This window comes from Brachyhypopomus gauderio, unplaced genomic scaffold, assembly GCF_052324685.1.
Source record: "Brachyhypopomus gauderio isolate BG-103 unplaced genomic scaffold, BGAUD_0.2 sc65, whole genome shotgun sequence".
NCBI lineage: Eukaryota > Metazoa > Chordata > Actinopteri > Gymnotiformes > Hypopomidae > Brachyhypopomus > Brachyhypopomus gauderio.
Genome location: NW_027506886.1, coordinates 883,066 through 900,464, shown reverse-complemented (window position 1 = coordinate 900,464; position 17,399 = coordinate 883,066). Strand labels below are relative to the sequence as shown.

The following is a 17,399-nucleotide window of genomic DNA, read 5'->3' as shown; positions in this document are numbered from 1 at the left end:
ATTTTATATTTGTGCATTCAGTTCAATTCATAAATGTGTAATCTTCTGATTTTTCTTACCTGTATCTGGACGAGCAGAGAGCAAAAGAGGTAAGACGTTCAGAACTCTGTAGTGATAAGTGCTGATTCGTGCTAGTACTTTACTTCAGTGGGATTGATTTCGGCTCAGAACAAAAGCACTGTAAGCATCAAGTGTTGTGACTTCCCATATTTGCTTATCATGGTAGTAACAACGTTGATAGGATTTAATTCTTTAATTTGTTCCCGAATCATAAATAGTCTTAAAAATCAGTTACTGTAAGCACATGCACTGTAAGAGACAATGCTGTAGGTGTTAATTAAACACTGTAGGTGTTAATTCAATGCTGTAGGTATTAATTAAAGACTGTAGGTGTTAATTCCATGCTGTAGGAGTTAATTCAACACTGACATTTTTGCTGTACGTTTATGTAGGAGCAACATGTCAATTCCTCAATGTGAATATCATACATACATTATTTATTATAAAATGAAGATGTATTGTATTGTCCAAATATTGATATGTATTAATACTTTTGTTTGTTGAGATGTAGTTCTCATTTATATGCACGTTCATTTTCTTTTGTTTCTGCCCTGCTTTGGTGCTGCGTGACCCCTGACCTTGTCTCTGTGTGATTTCCCACACGCCGTCAGAAAAGAGGAGGAGCGTCTGAGGATGGAGAAGGAGACGGAGGAGAGGGTGGAGCTCCAGCGGCTACGGACGCTAGGATATGACGAAACCAAGCTGGCGCCATGGCAACGACAGATCATCCTAAAGAAAGGAGACATAGCGAAAGACTAGAGCCAGCGGCACTGTTGCCCCGGTCTGCTTCCTGCACGCACCCTTCAGCCTCCTGCAGGTCACTACATTACCCACAATCCTTCAGCTCTACTGCATGTGCACAGTGGGCCCACTTTGAGTGTGGCTGCTTGAGTTGATACAGTGATTAGATGAGAGGAGGTTTTTGTACAGTTTAGGGAAGGAATCGTAGTTCTTTGAAATAAGACACATGTGCAATTATTCCAAGGCTCACAAGACTATGACTTTATAAGTGGTGCTGACCATTTGTGCATTTGCAGATTTTTTTTTTATAACAAAAAAAATCTCACACCAGCAGTGATAGATATACGTAATTTTAATGTAGCTAATATGTTTAGCAACCGATTCTTAGCCATACATACCTGCACTGCTATTTCCCCACACTTCTTCATCATTTAAAATCTTTGGAAGTATTTTCATTTTATTTTCATATATATTAATGCATGTTTAGGATTATTGCAGGTATTCTCCTCACAGTTTTTGGCCCAGCCATGATCCCCTTAAAGATTAAAATCAGTAATTATTGACTAATTGAAATAAAAGCATGGCAGTTCAAACATGTTTGATATGGAACTACATGTTAGTACACCAGAATTTCTTCAGCAAAAAAGACTTGCAAGGTATGCGAATCATTACGTCACAGTAATGTGCACAGCCTACCCTAGACATGTCTTCTGAATGCACATCAAGACAAATCTTCCTTTTCTAGTCCAGGAATTTTAGGTGCTTAGTTAATGAATGATTAAGCAAAGATAATACACATGATTCTTAATGAATATATTTGAGTTCTTTTTGCATTTTTTGCTGAAGAAAATGTATGTAGCTCAATACGTACTAGAAAGCGACAGTTTGTCAGAACACCAGAAGATGGCACCAGAGTTCTGTGTCATGAACGCCGTTACACGCTGTCCCACAAAGCCACATTTTGCCTGTTCATCCCATGCGTAAACCTGTGACTGTTACCCTGTAATTATAAAGCTAGATTACTGCAAGTAATATAAATACAATGTAAATGTTATATAGATCAATGCATCAATACATTTCGAAGTACTTATTTCCAATAAAATTAATGGGACACAAATTTTTATTTTCTTACCATGACCCAGACAGTGGTGAAGAGCCAATATTCACCTTAACACTGTATTAATTTCACTCATTCTCACTTGAATCAAACACGTCCTGTTCAGGAAGTTTACAGTGGCAGAAAAAGGTTTGTTGTTTAACATTATTGTTTCCCTGCTATACAGCTTATATATAAACACAAACACTATAATGTGACCAAAATATTCTTATCAAACAAATGTCTTTTTACATACTTTCTCTTTGTCTTTTTAGTGGTACTGTGCCTCTAGTAGTACAATGTCTGAAAAATGCCGAATGTGTCTTTGTGTGAACGCACATGTAGATATGTGGTGTCTGTCCTGTGTAATTAAATGTGCGCTAGGTAATTTTTTCATTGTACATTCTTTTCTTTCTTTTTTTTTTGTTTGTTTGTTTTTCGTTTTTGGAAACTAAAATATATGCATATTATACAAATATATGTGTAACACGTGGTTCTCCTTGAGTTATCGTCTGGAAATAGTTTGAATTCATATGATGCCATAATGATTAATCAAATATATGTGAACATCATTGCCATTAGATTTTCTATTCAAGACTAATGTATATAGTAACACTGACAAACTCTCCATGACCTTTTATACACATTTTTCTTTTCAGTCTTTGCCTGCAATCGTTAAATCATGTAAACCTTCATTTTAAGACTGTCACATGAAACCGAATAAAAACTAAAATTACAATCTTTGCTCATTTAATCTTTTGATTCTAAGAAGCATTCTTTGTAAGCACCCAACAAAACCACGCTCTGCGGTACCATACTTCATTATTAACAGCAGAGGGCGCAATGTCACCTCATTTATACCCAGTGGTTCTTCTCACAGTTCTGTGGCGCATATCCGAACCTTTATCGTTTCTTCTTCGTGTCTGCATCAAAGTGAAGGAGTCAGCTAACGGAACGGATAAGAGATAACGAGACATACGATCTTTATTTGTACATGGACATCCTACACCAGTGAGGACAGCATTTATGGATGTGTTGTGCATGACGTCATTAAGCAAGGTAACGTCACATGGGGTAGTTTCACGATTGTAGTTTACATGTCTTTTGTAAAATCTATTTAACATACCGTAGGAGTTGTATATTGTGTTTCTATAATATATTTTGGTATATAAGAGAGAATGAGGAGTGTTAGTTTTAGGTAATTTTAGTTAATCATACAATATCCATAACTTCACAGCACTTGTACCTAAATGGATACACTGATATTCCTCTTTCTTGATCTAACAAGTAATGACATGTAGATCCCATGGAATCCATATTACCCTCAACAATCAGCCATCCAGCCACACACCATTATTAACCATAGATTTACACTCAGTGTGTTGGGCTTGGTGACGTAGCTAAATTCCCCAGGGCCATTGAACTCATCGCTGACTGACATTGCTCCACCCAATCCCAACTGAACACATTACATAACTGAATTACATTTCATCTGCATTCAACCTGTGTCTCCCTCCTCATTCTGGTAATCACCCCAGTCAGGATGATCTAGAGGAACAGTCCTGATAGCAGACAAACAGGACATTGCGATGAATCCAACTGCAGGCCAGTTGACAAAAAGCATCTGCATTCTCATGTCACCCTAACGCTTCTCCAAACGTACCTACGCAATACAGACGTTACATCAGTCTCCCCTGCCATCATCTTCGTAGGACTCTCTGAAAGTTGGATTCTCTACACACCCGAGTGCTTCCAGGATCAGTCAGCAGACTCAAGAACTTCCTCTGGTTCTACTCCAGAGCTTTCTACAGCATGCTAGAGGGATCCTGGTCCACTCTGATCTACTCATAGGTTACACTCATGTCCCATTTGTTCAAAGAGCATTTGGCAGTAGTTTTCAGCTGCTGAAAGCCACCACACTGCTCCATCCAAAGAACACCATTTGGTCCATGACCTCGAACCTGTGAAAGGCTGTTTCTCAGGCAAAATACTCAGGTGCAGAATATCAGTTGGTCAAAATGGAAATCTCTGTAAATTAAACTGTCCTTTCAATCACTTTCATGTATAAAAATGCACTGGTTTGTTACTTTATAATCAAAATATCACAATACAATTTCTTTGATAAAGATTAAAAGCATGAAGAAAGGCTTTGTGATGTTAGTTTTTATTGACATGTTTCAACTCCTGTTAAAAAATGTCTTTCAGCAAGTAAAAGTCCTTTGAAAATCTACACAAACACAATAAAAACTCTGGAAAAAGAATTCAACTGGAAATTAAATACTTTTTTTTTTTGAAACCACAAACTACAATGTCTTAGAAAATTTCAAGTTCCTAGTCTCTAAATCAAGAGTCTTTCTAAAGGTATATAATCCAAAACAAAATACATTCTCATCATTTCAAATGTGATAACAGCTTAGTTACAATAACATTCTACTGGAAGATTTGATTCATCATTGAACAGTCCTTCAAAACGATAGACTTGCCAAGCTGTGAAGTGTGCTAAATCAAGGAATTTATAAGTATTACACAAGGTAGCTGCATCATGACTGCACCTCAAGTGTAAAAGAAGAAATGTTTTGGTCTACAGATAAACTTTTGTTTTTCTTCTTCAGATTTCACAGGTTGCATCAGCAAGCGACTCGTAGCTTAACTGATGCACACGATGCTTTGAAGAGCCGAGGGTCCACATTTCCACCAAGTGATTTAAGTGGGGAATTAAATATATTGTACATACATTCAGTTCAGTGAAACTGGCCGTTAGTCATTCAACTTTAAACTGTAACCGTCTGCGTGGGCGTTTGCGTTACCCTCAGCAGGCCATGATCGGCAGGTAATGGTGGGTTTGATTATCTGCAGGTGGAGCGCTCACTCACTCACTCACTCGGCCACTGCGGTTGGCAGCTAAATGCATGCGTGCACGTGCGCCTGTGTGAATGAGAGTGAGCATGTGTGTGCATGTGTGCGAGAGAGAGAGAGAGCGAGAGTGAGAGAGACTACATCTTGGCGAGCTCCTCTTGTTTATCGGCCTCAAACTCGGGTTCGTTATCGTCGTCTCCGTTGTAGTCGGCTAGCTCCTCCTCCAAGTCCTGCGCTGCCGCCTTCTCATCTACACGCCAAAACAAGCCAGCAACACAAATCACAACACACACTCTGGGCTTCATTAATAACCACCCACACACCCACCCACTTCCTCTGTTCAGGCTAGAAGTTGCACTACAGAACTTTACACTTTCAACACAAGATCCAAGATAGAAATAAAATGCACAAAATCACCTAGAAACCCGAGAGACCCCCCCCACCTCGGTAAAACGCACCGGATTTCCCCCACCCCCCCAGCGACGAGCACCTTTGAGCTGGGACAGGCGTTTCTCGATCTCGCCCTCGTCGCCGTATTCTATGGCTTCGTCTTCTTTCTCCTCCACGTTTCCCACCGTGGGCTGGAGAGCACCTGTCCAGAGCAGAAGAGCATGAGCGTCGGGAACGCGCGTGCTCGCGAGGTTCGGATCGACGGGGCACCTGCCTCCTACCTTTCAACTCTCCCCCTTTTATATCCATCACTTCTTCAATGTGGTCCTCATTGGCTAGGAGATTCAAGGTCCTGTTCTGATTGGATGGTTTGGGGGTGGGCAGCAACTTTAGTCTATTCGAGTCTTAAGACAGGAAGGAAATGGTATTGCGTCATATATAAACACAGTCCAATGGCTTCTGCATAAATGGCATTTTCTGCATCCTAACCCACAGAGTCTTATATTCTTCAGAACCAAGGCTCTAGTTTTAGGTTATTATCCAGCCTATTTCATATAAAGTCCTTTTCATGAGTTACCTTTGTCCTCCAGTCTCTCGTTGGTTTGGAGGTGGTCCTCGGCTTTGGTCTTCACGCCCACAGGGGCCTCCGTGTTGTGAAGCTCACCGACATCTTGAGCAGAGGGGTTTCCTTTCGGGCCGTCGGAGGCCGGTTTCGGGGCGGTGTCTTTCTGAAGGGACACGACGGCGCCCTGCAGACAAAAGAGGGGAGGCGGAGTCAGGCCTGTGCGTCTGATTGGTCGAGCTAATCTCCACAGCCCCCATGGGAGGAGAGTGGCTTGTTTACCCCCGCGGCTGCAGGCGACGGCGGTTTCTGGTCTCCAAGCAACGGGATCATCTTCTGGGCCTCTCGTTTGGCCGCGGCCATCTTCTCGTTGCACTCCTCCTTCATGGCCAAGATTTGGGTGTTACACTGCGTCCTGCGAACACACACACACACACACACACACACACACACACACCACATAAACTCCCAAACTCCAAAAGCACCAACCGTCTCCGTAACGCCGCGACTTACATGTCGTACGTGAGCTTCTTGTTCAGAGTGTTCATGTTGCCCTGACACAACTGCAACTCCTTCTGCACTTTGCTGAGATTTTCCATCAGAGTCTTCATCTGGTCTACAAGCAGAGGGGATGGAGGGGGTTACGCCACACGGACGAGACGGCTCGAGGGAAAGGAAAAGCTTCGTCGCGGACTGTGTAGGGAAGACGGATGGGGGAAAAAAATCACTTACTTTTCATCTCCTGGACGGTTTTTGCACTGGATGAGATGTTGAGCAGTAGCTTGTCCTACAACAGCAAAACTGGATTTTAGCATCAACACATCACGTATCGCCCCAACGACAACGTTCGGCTAAAGTACGCCGTACGTGTTCCTCCAGCTCATAACAGAAAGGACAAGAAGACTGCAGAGCTTTGAGACAGCCACTTTCAGTGGAGTTTTTCTTGGCTCAGATCTGGCCTTGGCCTGTGATGGAGCGTCTTTCTAGAACCTCTAATTACAGCCTATAGTGAGTGCTTGTGCATGCATGTAAGCTACTGTATAGTAGCCCAAGATAGCCAGCAAAAACGTGGTGTGTGTACCGCGTCTGTCGGTGTGCGTGGGGGTCGGGGTGTGTATCGTGGGTCGTGTGTGTGTGTGTGTGTGTGTGCGCGCGCACCTTCTCCAGCTTCCACGTGATCTGGGCGCTCTGCTGCTGTTGGTGGTGTCTCTCCACCTGCTCCTCGGCCTCACTCCTCCCCATCTGCTCACGCTCCCGCTCGGACGACACCTGCCGCACACGCTCCTCCAGCTCCAGCAGCTTGGCCTGAACGAACACACACACACACACATGCACACACCTTAGCCACAACACCACCTTTAACAAAAATGCAGAAACCTTAAACAAGTTCTATCTGTGCGTGCTCACATGAAGAAAAAGATTCACGACTCGTACCACCACATTTTATTTAACCGCGATAGAGAGAACGCCGGGCTTTAACTCCGAGCTCCTCTGCTAAGCGGACTGTTCTCTAGAACTAGCCACTCGCCCCGGTCCCCTGGAAAGCACAGATGTGTGTGGCCCGATGACGCGGCGGCCCGTTCAGCGCGGGGCTGGAGGGGTTATGGCAGCTCCACCACACGCTACGCCCCGACGCGACCCGCATGCCCGGGGGAGCCAATCAGCAGCACCTGACAACAAGGCAGGATGTCTGTGGGTCGCTATAGATGAGGAGAGGGGGAGGAATGGAAAGACAGGGATGAAAACAAGGAGGAGAGGAAAAAGAAGGGAACAGGAGAGGGACGGGTGGAAAGAGATGGAGAAAACAAGGAAGAAAAAGTTGAGAGAAAGTACAAGAGGGATGAGAGAGAGAAAGAAAGAGGTAGATGGAGGGACGTGTGCAGGAAATGTGAAGATATGGGGTGGCAGGAACAGATGAGGAGAGAGGAGTGGAGATGAAGAAAGATAAATTTTATGATTGTTACAGTTTTGTCGTCGGGAACCATTAGGATTAATAACCCCCCCCTCCATCCCTGCCCCCCCCCCCTCTTTAAAACGTGCAGCCATGCCCGTGTCAGCAGACTGGAAAACACAGGGTCATTAAAGCCATCAGCAGTTTAAACACAAATGTTCCGGGAGTGCTTCCTGAACCCCGCCCCCTTCCCGTCTCCCCGCCCTCAACCACCTTTAGGGCATCTATTCCTCTTCATAGGTCTCATCCTACCATATCCTCATATTAGGGTTGCAGCGGTAACCGGTTTCACGGTATACCACGGTATTAAAATGCACGGTTATCATACCGTGTGCGTTTGCTTATTACCGGTAAAAAGCAAGCCAGCGGAGAAACTGACCCGCGCATGCGCAACTCCGCTCCGGTTCAGCTACTCAGCACACAGCAGTGAGAATGGCAGAAAGTGCATCAGACTTAACACATTTTTTTACAAAAAAAAAAAGCTAAACTAAAATCAGTGGCGAAAATGACGTAATCGCGGTGGCTCCGCCCGTGCGCGAGGGTCTCGCGCGCTGTCGATTCGCGAGGTCGTACACCTCTCGAATTTTGTAACTTTGCGCGCTGCGCCTCAGCGCAATGAACAAAGTCACGTTTGCAGGATTCATACACGTTTAAAAGGTGGAATTAAAACACTTGTACGTCACTTTAAAGGTCCGTTTCAATATTTCCCAGCACCTTAAACTTAATTAAGTTAAATATTTATACATATACTCGAAATAATTCGCTTTTTCATCACATTATTTAATGGTTGTTTATTTCCAAAACGCCCAATCTTAACGTCTTCACGTTCTCTCATGTTTTGTCCTGGAATTACAAGAGGCTCGTATTTGTTAACGTAAGACAAAAGAACTGTGCGGAGTCGCGTGCTACGGTCACTAGTGAAAGTATAAACCTAGCTTTTTATGGTCATTGCTTTCACTGGATGTGAAAGACGCTATTAATTTACATGCGTTCAAATTCTAACGTACCTGTTTTTGATATGTTAAAACCAGACTCGGTGTGAAAACCTTAAAATAGAAATCTCTATTGTGATGATGTCAGAAATAAATCCTCTCTTCCTGCAGTATCTGGTTATATTCCAACTTGGCAGTACAACGGACGTTTACAACAGTTGTTGATCAGACACTGACCCAGGCTGAGTTTATCAGATATTAAATAATTTAAACTTAAATAATTGTACTGAAATCCATGATTTAGGTTTCTCTAATTTTGCAGTATTTATATAAACATGTGTACAGCTTATTTTTTTAAAGGACACATTTTGTATACAATAGTTCCAGGTTTCTACAATAAATAGTTAATTGAACAAAAATAACTTGTAATTTCTTTAAGGGTCGGTGTATCTTTTAATAATATACAAACTAACTGTGATACTGTGATACCGTGATAACCGTGATACCGCGGTATTTTCTGAGACGGTTATCATACCGTGAAAATCTCATACCGTTGCAACCCTACCTCATATAGGGTTCTCATGCTCCCTATATTGACTGCTAGCTAGATTTTTGCTGCCCGAGTTCCTTTTAGTTCCTCCTCTGTGTACGATCTGCATGCAAATGTGCAAACAAGCCTTAAACAAATAGCATTGTAGAAGGTAAAACTAGGATCCAATTTGTTCATCACCTTCCTTGCATGTGCCGGTTAGGACTTTTACACAAGCCAGCCAGTCCTGAAAGCTAGAGAAATCCTTATATTATACCCATGTGCAGCAAATGGTGATCCCTGCCAAAATCTTACTGCTTTGGTCTTTGCTGTGAGACACAAGGGCAGAAGACGTCTTTTAAAGCAGAGTATGCAGCTTTACAGTCAACAGCCAAGTTGTTAACATGGTCTCTGAGGACTCTGCCCTTCACCATGTTGCTACACACTCACACACAGCTGACGAGTACATAACATTTCTGATGACATCACTTGTGTTATTACACCATCTATTACCGCATCTCCGCTAGGCTTACTGGCACCCAATCTGCCCCAACAAGTAAACGCTACAGTAAAATGGCTTCTCCATATCCACATTACGCATACATTCAGTCCGTAGATGTAAAAAGACGCCTACTGCCACCCGATCTGGTGTTTTTCTTTGCCCTCCGTCTATGAAAGAAGCAGGCTCATGATGGAAGAAGTCACATCACATAGTCTCTTTTTGGCTCGACCGCCAACAAACACTCTTTACTCAACTTGAATCAAAAGAATTCGGGAGAAGGAGAGATTCTTATCCCGCCAACATTGGGCACGATGAAAGCCGTTCCTAAAAGGTACGGTTTTGTTTACATTCCAGCATTTAGCGGATGTCCGTGTGCGGTTAAACTCAGATGCCGACAAAGTACACATTTGAGAGACAGGCTTTTGTTTTCTCTTGTTCTCAACACGACTCTTAGATCCATCTTCCTTTCTTTGTTTTATGAGGCAGTGGGTCCACATCTAATTTATCTGCAAGATCCCTGCCCCCAAAGTACTGAATTTTTCACCACGTAACTACTACATATACATATGGCTCCTATTAATCTGATATTTCAGTGTTGAGCTTTGTAATTATTCCCTGGTGCCTTAAAATCCTCTGTGGTCCCCAACTCCACCCATCCTCAAACTCAACTGGAAATCAAAACACAAGTAATCTGCAACTAAAATCTTTGCCTTCTTTGCTGTTCAAAGCAAAGCCATTAAATGGCACATCCGTTGAAAACAACTTTATGGTCACTGAACACTAGAGCTGTATAATACGGAAATGTTGAACACCGAGGTTCTGATATGGATACACTACACTAAAAACATACTAATAAACCTTTACTGTGACATGACCGGCTGGCGCAAGAATGCTAGAATTCACCAAAAGGACCATAGACCTCCTTGTCTGTAACGTCACCGTACTCACCTCACACAAAGAAAAAAGGGTTTAGAACAAGATTTTATAGCCCTGCTGAGCAACTTTTGGGAGTCTGGATTCCCGTCTCGGCCGCTGACCCTCAGGGATACATACAAGCGGTCCTGTCAAAGGTTAAACACCAGCTTCCTCTACCAGCAGCTGCAACTCCACCATTAAAATCTACAAACACATTCCCAGCAGAAGCCCTGCAACAACCTAGATCAAGACATAGGAGAGGGGATGAATGAATGAATGTTTAATTTATATAGCACCTTTCAAGGGATGGGGGTAAAAAAACAAAAAACAAAACAACAACCTGTAGTTCGACGTTTCTGGAGTTGGAGACCCAGCAGTTGAAGCCGAGCAGCAGGACGCAGGCGATGAGGGCGATGAAGAGCAGAGACGGAGCGCGGCCTCCACGGCGGCCGTTCCCCAGAGCCCCCATCATCCAAGTATACGGAACACAGGGTCAGGGAAGGTCCTGTGTACGGAGCACAGGGTCAAGGAAGGTCCTGTGTACGGAGCACAGGGTCAAGGAAGGTCCTGTATACGGAGCACAGGGTCAGGGAAGGTAGTTTGTTCACAAATCCAAATCATTCAGCTGATACATGGCGGGTAAAGTGAGTCTTCCCAGACCGACACAGCAGCTAGCGGGCTAACGCTAACGTCTTCACGGACCAACCTAGGTCAGCCAAACGTTATTCTTCTCCTCGGTTTATATCAGAACGAGGATTCCGTCGTAAAGTAGCCTTACCTCTGTATGTATGGTGCAGATACGTCAGCTAACGGTGAGGAACTTCGACATATCGCTCGTCCGCTTGACCGAGGGTCCGTCAGCTACTAGCCGCTACAGCCTTGGAGGAGAGCGTCGAGTTGAGTTTTATATAGAGTCGCGCATGCGCAGTAAGGTGGACGTTATAGGCGTTCCGCAAACGACGTGAGGAGAGTTCACCGCAGCCTAGTGATGGGCAAATGAAGCCTCTTGAAGCAATGAAGCTTTCCAACCCTTTGCTTTGCAAAAAGGTTCATTACTCGAGGCTTCATTCATCACTCACTAGTGACATCTGCTGGTGAAACTAACAGCCTCGTCATTCAGTTGGATCATACTTTCAAATAATTGTAAATGCAATATTGTCACAAAGTTTCAATCAAACTCATGTTTAGTAACAGGAGAATCAATTAAATCATGTTTTAATGATTAAAATGATTTGTAGCCAATCTAATCCTTGACCATTAGTGGTTGTGTTGGGTTTTCTTGTATGTCACATGGACTTATTTGACAATGAAGATATGTTGTACTTTACTATATTGGGAATTGAGTGATTGTTGAGGCAGACTGAATATTTTGAGTTAGAAAATGATAAAAAAAAAACAGAATGTGTTTAAAATAATTGCTTCTTGGGGGTTCTAGATCTGGTTTGGCAGTCATGGCCTGGTGGTTAGGGAAGGGGAAGTGGTTAGGGAATTGGTCTTGTAACCGGAGGGTCGTGGGTTCGATCCCCAGACCTGAGGCCATGACTGAGGTGCCCCTTAACCCCCAATTGCTCACTTATATAAAAATGAGATAAAATGTAAGTCGCTCTGGATAAGGGCGTCTGCCAAACGTAAAATGTTTTTAACATTACAAATAAGGTTTGCCTCTTCCAATGGTTTTTAGTCTGTTTTTGATGTGTGAATCTGATATACATCCTGATCAAACAAAAAAAGAATTTAGAACGTTCCAGATTTTAAATTTAACCACCTACTACAACCCACGAAGCAACAGGGTTCATAGCGCTTTTATTTTGAAAAACGATACGCAAAATGAAGCAATGACGTGGCCGATGTAATGCGAGGCCTCGTTTGTTGCTGATCACGTGATTTTGCTCAATAAGACACAAGCTCCGAAGCGGGGCTTCATCGGACACGCCCCTTTTTACTCGGTACACGCTTCGAAGCCTAGCTTCAGATGTCCCATCACTACCGCAGCCTCAACTCGCCACACTCAAAACACAAAGATGGTGTTCAGTTCTAATTCACATTCAGGTGTGGGGGCAATGAGAAACCACTACTAAACCCAGTTTAGTTGTTATTTGTAAATTTTATTGAAATTTTTAATGTTTTTTTCTATAAAGAGCGAGAGAGAGAGAGAGAGAGAGAGAGAGAGAGAGAGAACACAATGTTTTGAAGAAACAAATCTTGCAAGTCACCCTTAGAAATGCTTCTGTGCATTTTCCTCCTGAGGAAAAAAAAACATAATTCTGAGTTTCACCTTATAATTCTGAACCATATAACTTAAAATGCGCATGAAATAGCTGTACAATACAAGGAACAGAAAATGCCAAAACAGAATGTTCACAATTTCACAATTTACAAATGTTACATATTTCAATAAGTGCTGAAATTATCTTAATTTAAGAAGTTTGGCTGCCGGTAATACTATAAATTTGAGAATGTTTACGTATTTACCCGTATAACTTTACCCAACTCTTCTAATACTTGTTCATAGCGGCTCTCCATTCCTTTGAGGCTTTCTGGGTTTACACTGTGTTTCTGTAGACCAGGACTGCCAGCATCCCGCACCATTTTCTCAAATTTCTCCTTCTACACACACACACACACAATATATACCAAGGCCCCTGTGATTCTGCCTTTCATAAAATAAATATCATCTTGGCAATGAAGAATTACATGAGTGACAGTGGTGACATTTGGACATCTGCACACCTGCACTCCTAAGACGAACGTGAAGGCCACTCCGGTTTTTCCTGCTCTTGCTGTTCTTCCAACCCTGGAGCAATAACAGGAGCTGTGTCAACAACCACCTTAGAATCCCTGCAAAGCAACCGAATTAACTATATTCCCTCCTTTCATTCACAAGCTTCACTCCAAAGCTCCAGATGCCTCTGATAAACAATTATTCCCACATCTTCTTAGCCAGACCATGCTACTTCATTATCTGTACATGGTTCCTGATCTCTTGTGGAATTGTGTTGATGTTTTAGCTGGTCAACATGCCTGTGGACGTAGGTTCTGATGAACTGAGGTGCATCATAGTTAATGACACATTTAACTCCTTTTATATCGATCCCTCTGGCAGCAGCGTCGGTGCTAATTAGCCTAAGAAAGAGACGTAGTTAGGAGGCAGTGCAAAGTACCCAATTAAGCCAATGTTGGAAACATGAAGGCCTTGTGTTTTTGGACCAACCCAGCAGACGAGCACCCGACCTCACGGTCTGAGGTAATTAAAGAAGCCAGGGGGCGTCTGCAGGGTTGAAGCCAAAACCTGCTGACAGTGGGCCTTCCACTGAGATTCCAACATGGCCGAGGCGAAAGCATACGTACAGAGGAATCTTCCCTTGCTCAAAGCCTTTCAGGTTTTTTTGTCTCTCGCTGTTACTGAGTCTGGAGGAAAATTCTGCCACTTCCACTCCTCCATAGAGCTTTACCAACAAGAAAAGCCTGAGGGAGAGACAGAGTGTTGCCATAGCAGCATTTTATTCCTTCACAAATTCCTGAGAGTTAAGCAACTTCAACACATAATTTACTACTACCAGGAATAGCAAGTATATCTACGTACTTGATCAGTGACTGCAAAGTTACCTGTGAGCTGTCTCTCGCGAGTTTGTAAAACACAAGACAGGACTGAACTTGAGTCGGAGCAAGAAGTGAAGGATGAGAAGAGGCTTCTTGTTCAGAGTACAGAGGACACAGTACTCCTGCAGGAAGGAGATCAGCACATGAGTATAGCGCGCAAGTGTGTGTGTGTGTGTGTGTGTGTTTGAGAGAGAGGTGCTGTGCAGATGCTCACAGTGAGGCCCTGGGGGAAGTTGAGCTTCTCCTGTGTGTGTGTGGAGCTGAACAGACGTGGCTGGTGAAGACCAAGCTGTTGCAGCTTCTCCGGGTTCTGAGTCAAAGTGGCTGAGAAGAGCAGCTTCTGTAGTGGCATCTGAGGGGGAGAGAGACTAACAAACACACACACACACACACACACACACACACACGACGATGAACTTTTCATTATTATATTTACACACCATTATCACCATAATACTCCCCTAATAAAAACAAACATATATGATATACATATTTATGCCAAATGAAACAATAAATGAGATGATACCTTGCTACTGTTATTGGGCCAGGCTCCACCCTCCTAAAGATTGATGTCTTTGAGCCACACCCACGCTTATAGACCGCTCTGGTCACCTGATTGAGCCAGGCCTGGTCCATGCTGTCGATCATTCGGTCAGCCTCGTCGATGATCTAGATCACCACGGATACAAACACCACTCAGTCCATCCTATATGTGCCTCTGTATCTAGTAGGAGCCTTGAATCCTCACACTGCTAATTATGCCGATTTGTTTGCTTACCAGGAAGCGGAGATGCTGTAGGCTGAAGCTGTCATTGTTGTTGATGTGATCCACAAGGCGACCTGGTGTTGCCACGACAATATCTGCGAGACTGCAACACACGCCCCCTCTGCACAAACAGAGAAAACAGCAGAAATCGGACACTTTGCTAATATTACTAATAGAACAAGCTAAACTGTAGCATATTTACAGAACTTTTAGTTAAAGGAATACTTCACTCAAACATAGTAAATAGATTCTAGTTGTTCCATTAATGGACCTTATTTCCATGAACACAGAGAGAGTGTGTGCATGCTCTCGTTTGTGCCATTCCAGCTGAGATGCACCAATATTCAGTGTCCTTAGTGTTTTTGTGTGTCTTTGTCCACACTGAGGCTAAAACCATGGTGGATGAAATCCACAGCTCCTTACCTGGTTTCTGAAAGAGCCGCCTGCTCTGAAGCCAAGGACCTCTGCCCTGCGACCATGACCACTTTTAGGTTGGTCCTTTCAGTATAGGAGCAGAAGACCCTGTACACCTGTGGAGGAGAACCATACTGACAATCCACAAAACCCAGTGGAGGAGGCCGAGCAAAGGGGCTCAGAGAACAGAGACAGGGGAACTACGAAGGAAGTGAGGGCAACCTGCTGGGCGAGTTCTTTGGTGGGCAACACGGCCAGGGCACGAATTTCACACACCACTCGCTTCAACAGCGCCTGTATTAAACACCAAAATGGGGAGTAGTTGGTAATTAATGACCACAAGGGCAATTGCGGGCCAACCTGTACAGCGCTAACCTATTACTAGCTAAGCCTCCTGGTACTGAGTCTTGAACATCTCACCTGTATGACAGGTATAACGAAGGCCAGCGTCTTCCCACTTCCTGTGGGTGCTGATACGCAGATGTCCCGGGGCCTATAGCCTCCTGGTCCGATCAGCAGTCCCGAATTCACACTCTCCAAGATGGCGGGGATCACCTCGGCTTGAACTATATGGGGTGAAAATGAGGCCACGTAAAGAGGGACTTTTACTGCAAAAAATTGTATCGGAGAGTCACGGCACATTTTTATTGGGCGTTTAACGTTTAAATCAGCCTATCTCTGTCCATATGGCTCTCACCTGGGAACAAGTGCTGGATTCCGTTGGCCTCCAGCTGCTTCTGTAGCATGGGAGAGATGCACGTCATGTCGCAGAGAGGGACCAGGTTAGTCCTAATGTCTCTCTGAATTGCATCCGGCTCAGCCAGCCACTTAGGAAGGACCCTCTGAACCTTCAGCGCAGGAGAGATCACAGCAAATAAACTTGGAGCAGCACCCAGAACCTGCACAACAGACGTGTCAGTTGCAATATTTGTTATAATTCTTATAGATCTTTCAAGGAAACCTTCTCTGTTTTCTTCATCTCAAATCCACCCAGGATGTGGAAGCTGGTGTCGGAGGAACCCTTCCCCGACACTTTGTTTGATTTGTCAGACTGAGCGTCTGCAGTTTGTCCTTGTCCGACGCTTCTATTCCCCTCGGTCTTTTCCACAGCTTCATGCGACTCTTCGGATGGGTCATTGCCTGAAACCCAGTAAAATGAAGGAGGGTTAACATGCCTGACATCTGCACTGGCAATCACACAACCACGTGTGCACACGCACACACATACACACGCACGCATCACCTGTGTGCTGTTCTTCCTCCTTGGTAATGGTTTCCTTTTTGTCTTTTTTCTTCTTTTTCTTCATCGCCTGGCCATTTGTGGTTTTGGCCGCGCGCTCCACAGGGACACAGTCTTTGGCATCGTCCTGACCCTCGACACCTTCTTTCCTGCTCTTCTTGCAGGGTTTTTTCTCTTTCTCTTGCTGTTTAAGTTTCCTTTTATTGCTTACTAGATCCTGCTGACTTGCACTGGTGTCTCTGGCATTTACGTTAGCTGCCAGAGTCTGTTGCTCTTTGGATTTGGCTTGTTTCTGGAGCTTGGCCAGCAGGGCTTGGGATCTGGACTCACTGCTTGGTGCATCTTCCTCCTCCTCACCCAGATACCTGGAGAACAAGGCAGAAATGCAGACGAGTGTGTTGGTGGGTACAGTATGAAAACGTCATACCACTGATCGACATTCAATTACCAATACTGTGTAAAAGAGTATCCAGTAGTGCAGGTGAATGTACGGACAACGTTGTTCATAACCAAAGAAGCAGTGATTTCATAGTCTATGATATCAAATAAGAGATCGATCAATTTTGAGGAGCACATACCGATTTATCAGGAACAGAGCCATTGTCCTCTCGAAGTCGAACACAACCACAAGATTATTCAGGAATTGGGTTGCAACATGCAACCGTACAAAAGCAAAGCTAATCACACCGGAAAAACAACAACAACAAAAAAAGAATATGTTTTGATTAGATATGAAATAAGGTTATAAATCCAGCTTGACATAAACTGAAGCCAGCCACGTGAGCGAACTATGCGTTGTTGACAGTCGCATCGCGATGACGTCGGACGAAGGTTAATGACGTCAG

At 43.8% G+C, this 17,399-nt stretch overlaps 3 protein-coding genes across 8 annotated transcripts in view; 1 reads left to right on the top strand and 2 right to left on the bottom strand.

The window, feature by feature from the left end:
* Nucleotides 1-2,628, top strand: part of espn (espin) — a 40,692-nt gene extending 38,064 nt beyond the window's left edge. For both annotated transcript variants that reach the window (XM_076989048.1, XM_076989047.1), the window contains exon 13: nucleotides 672-2,628. In XM_076989048.1, the coding sequence (XP_076845163.1) occupies nucleotides 672-819 (148 nt within the window). In that variant the 3' untranslated portion in view covers nucleotides 820-2,628. The remainder of the gene's footprint in view (nucleotides 1-671) is intronic.
* A 1,417-nt stretch (nucleotides 2,629-4,045) lies between these two features.
* Nucleotides 4,046-11,590, bottom strand: golm1 (golgi membrane protein 1). 5 transcript variants are annotated; one of them, XM_076989009.1, is made up of 10 exons: nucleotides 11,313-11,590; nucleotides 10,875-11,101; nucleotides 6,864-7,010; nucleotides 6,438-6,492; nucleotides 6,219-6,321; nucleotides 5,988-6,120; nucleotides 5,721-5,892; nucleotides 5,425-5,547; nucleotides 5,244-5,345; nucleotides 4,046-5,003 (listed from the first exon to the last, which is right to left on the bottom strand). In XM_076989009.1, exons 2-10 carry the CDS (start codon nucleotides 11,004-11,006, stop codon nucleotides 4,891-4,893), a joined length of 1,080 nt encoding a protein of 359 aa, XP_076845124.1. In that variant the 5' UTR covers nucleotides 11,007-11,101; nucleotides 11,313-11,590; the 3' UTR covers nucleotides 4,046-4,890. The 5 variants fall into 5 exon arrangements, with proteins under 5 accessions (XP_076845124.1, XP_076845126.1, XP_076845125.1 ...); XM_076989011.1 differs by having other exon boundaries at nucleotides 10,875-11,070; XM_076989010.1 differs by having other exon boundaries at nucleotides 10,875-11,039; nucleotides 11,313-11,589.
* Nucleotides 11,591-12,618: 1,028 nt separating this feature from the next.
* ddx51 (DEAD (Asp-Glu-Ala-Asp) box polypeptide 51) lies at nucleotides 12,619-17,386 on the bottom strand. Its single transcript, XM_076989065.1, has 16 exons — nucleotides 17,133-17,386; nucleotides 16,558-16,919; nucleotides 16,276-16,454; nucleotides 16,012-16,162; nucleotides 15,735-15,880; nucleotides 15,537-15,608; nucleotides 15,324-15,430; nucleotides 14,913-15,021; nucleotides 14,661-14,803; nucleotides 14,349-14,502; nucleotides 14,141-14,256; nucleotides 13,883-13,999; nucleotides 13,556-13,657; nucleotides 13,265-13,328; nucleotides 13,007-13,141; nucleotides 12,619-12,776 (listed from the first exon to the last, which is right to left on the bottom strand). Exons 1-16 carry the CDS (start codon nucleotides 17,153-17,155, stop codon nucleotides 12,750-12,752), a joined length of 2,007 nt encoding a protein of 668 aa, XP_076845180.1. The 5' UTR covers nucleotides 17,156-17,386; the 3' UTR covers nucleotides 12,619-12,749.
* Between the last annotated feature and the right edge of the window lie 13 nt (nucleotides 17,387-17,399).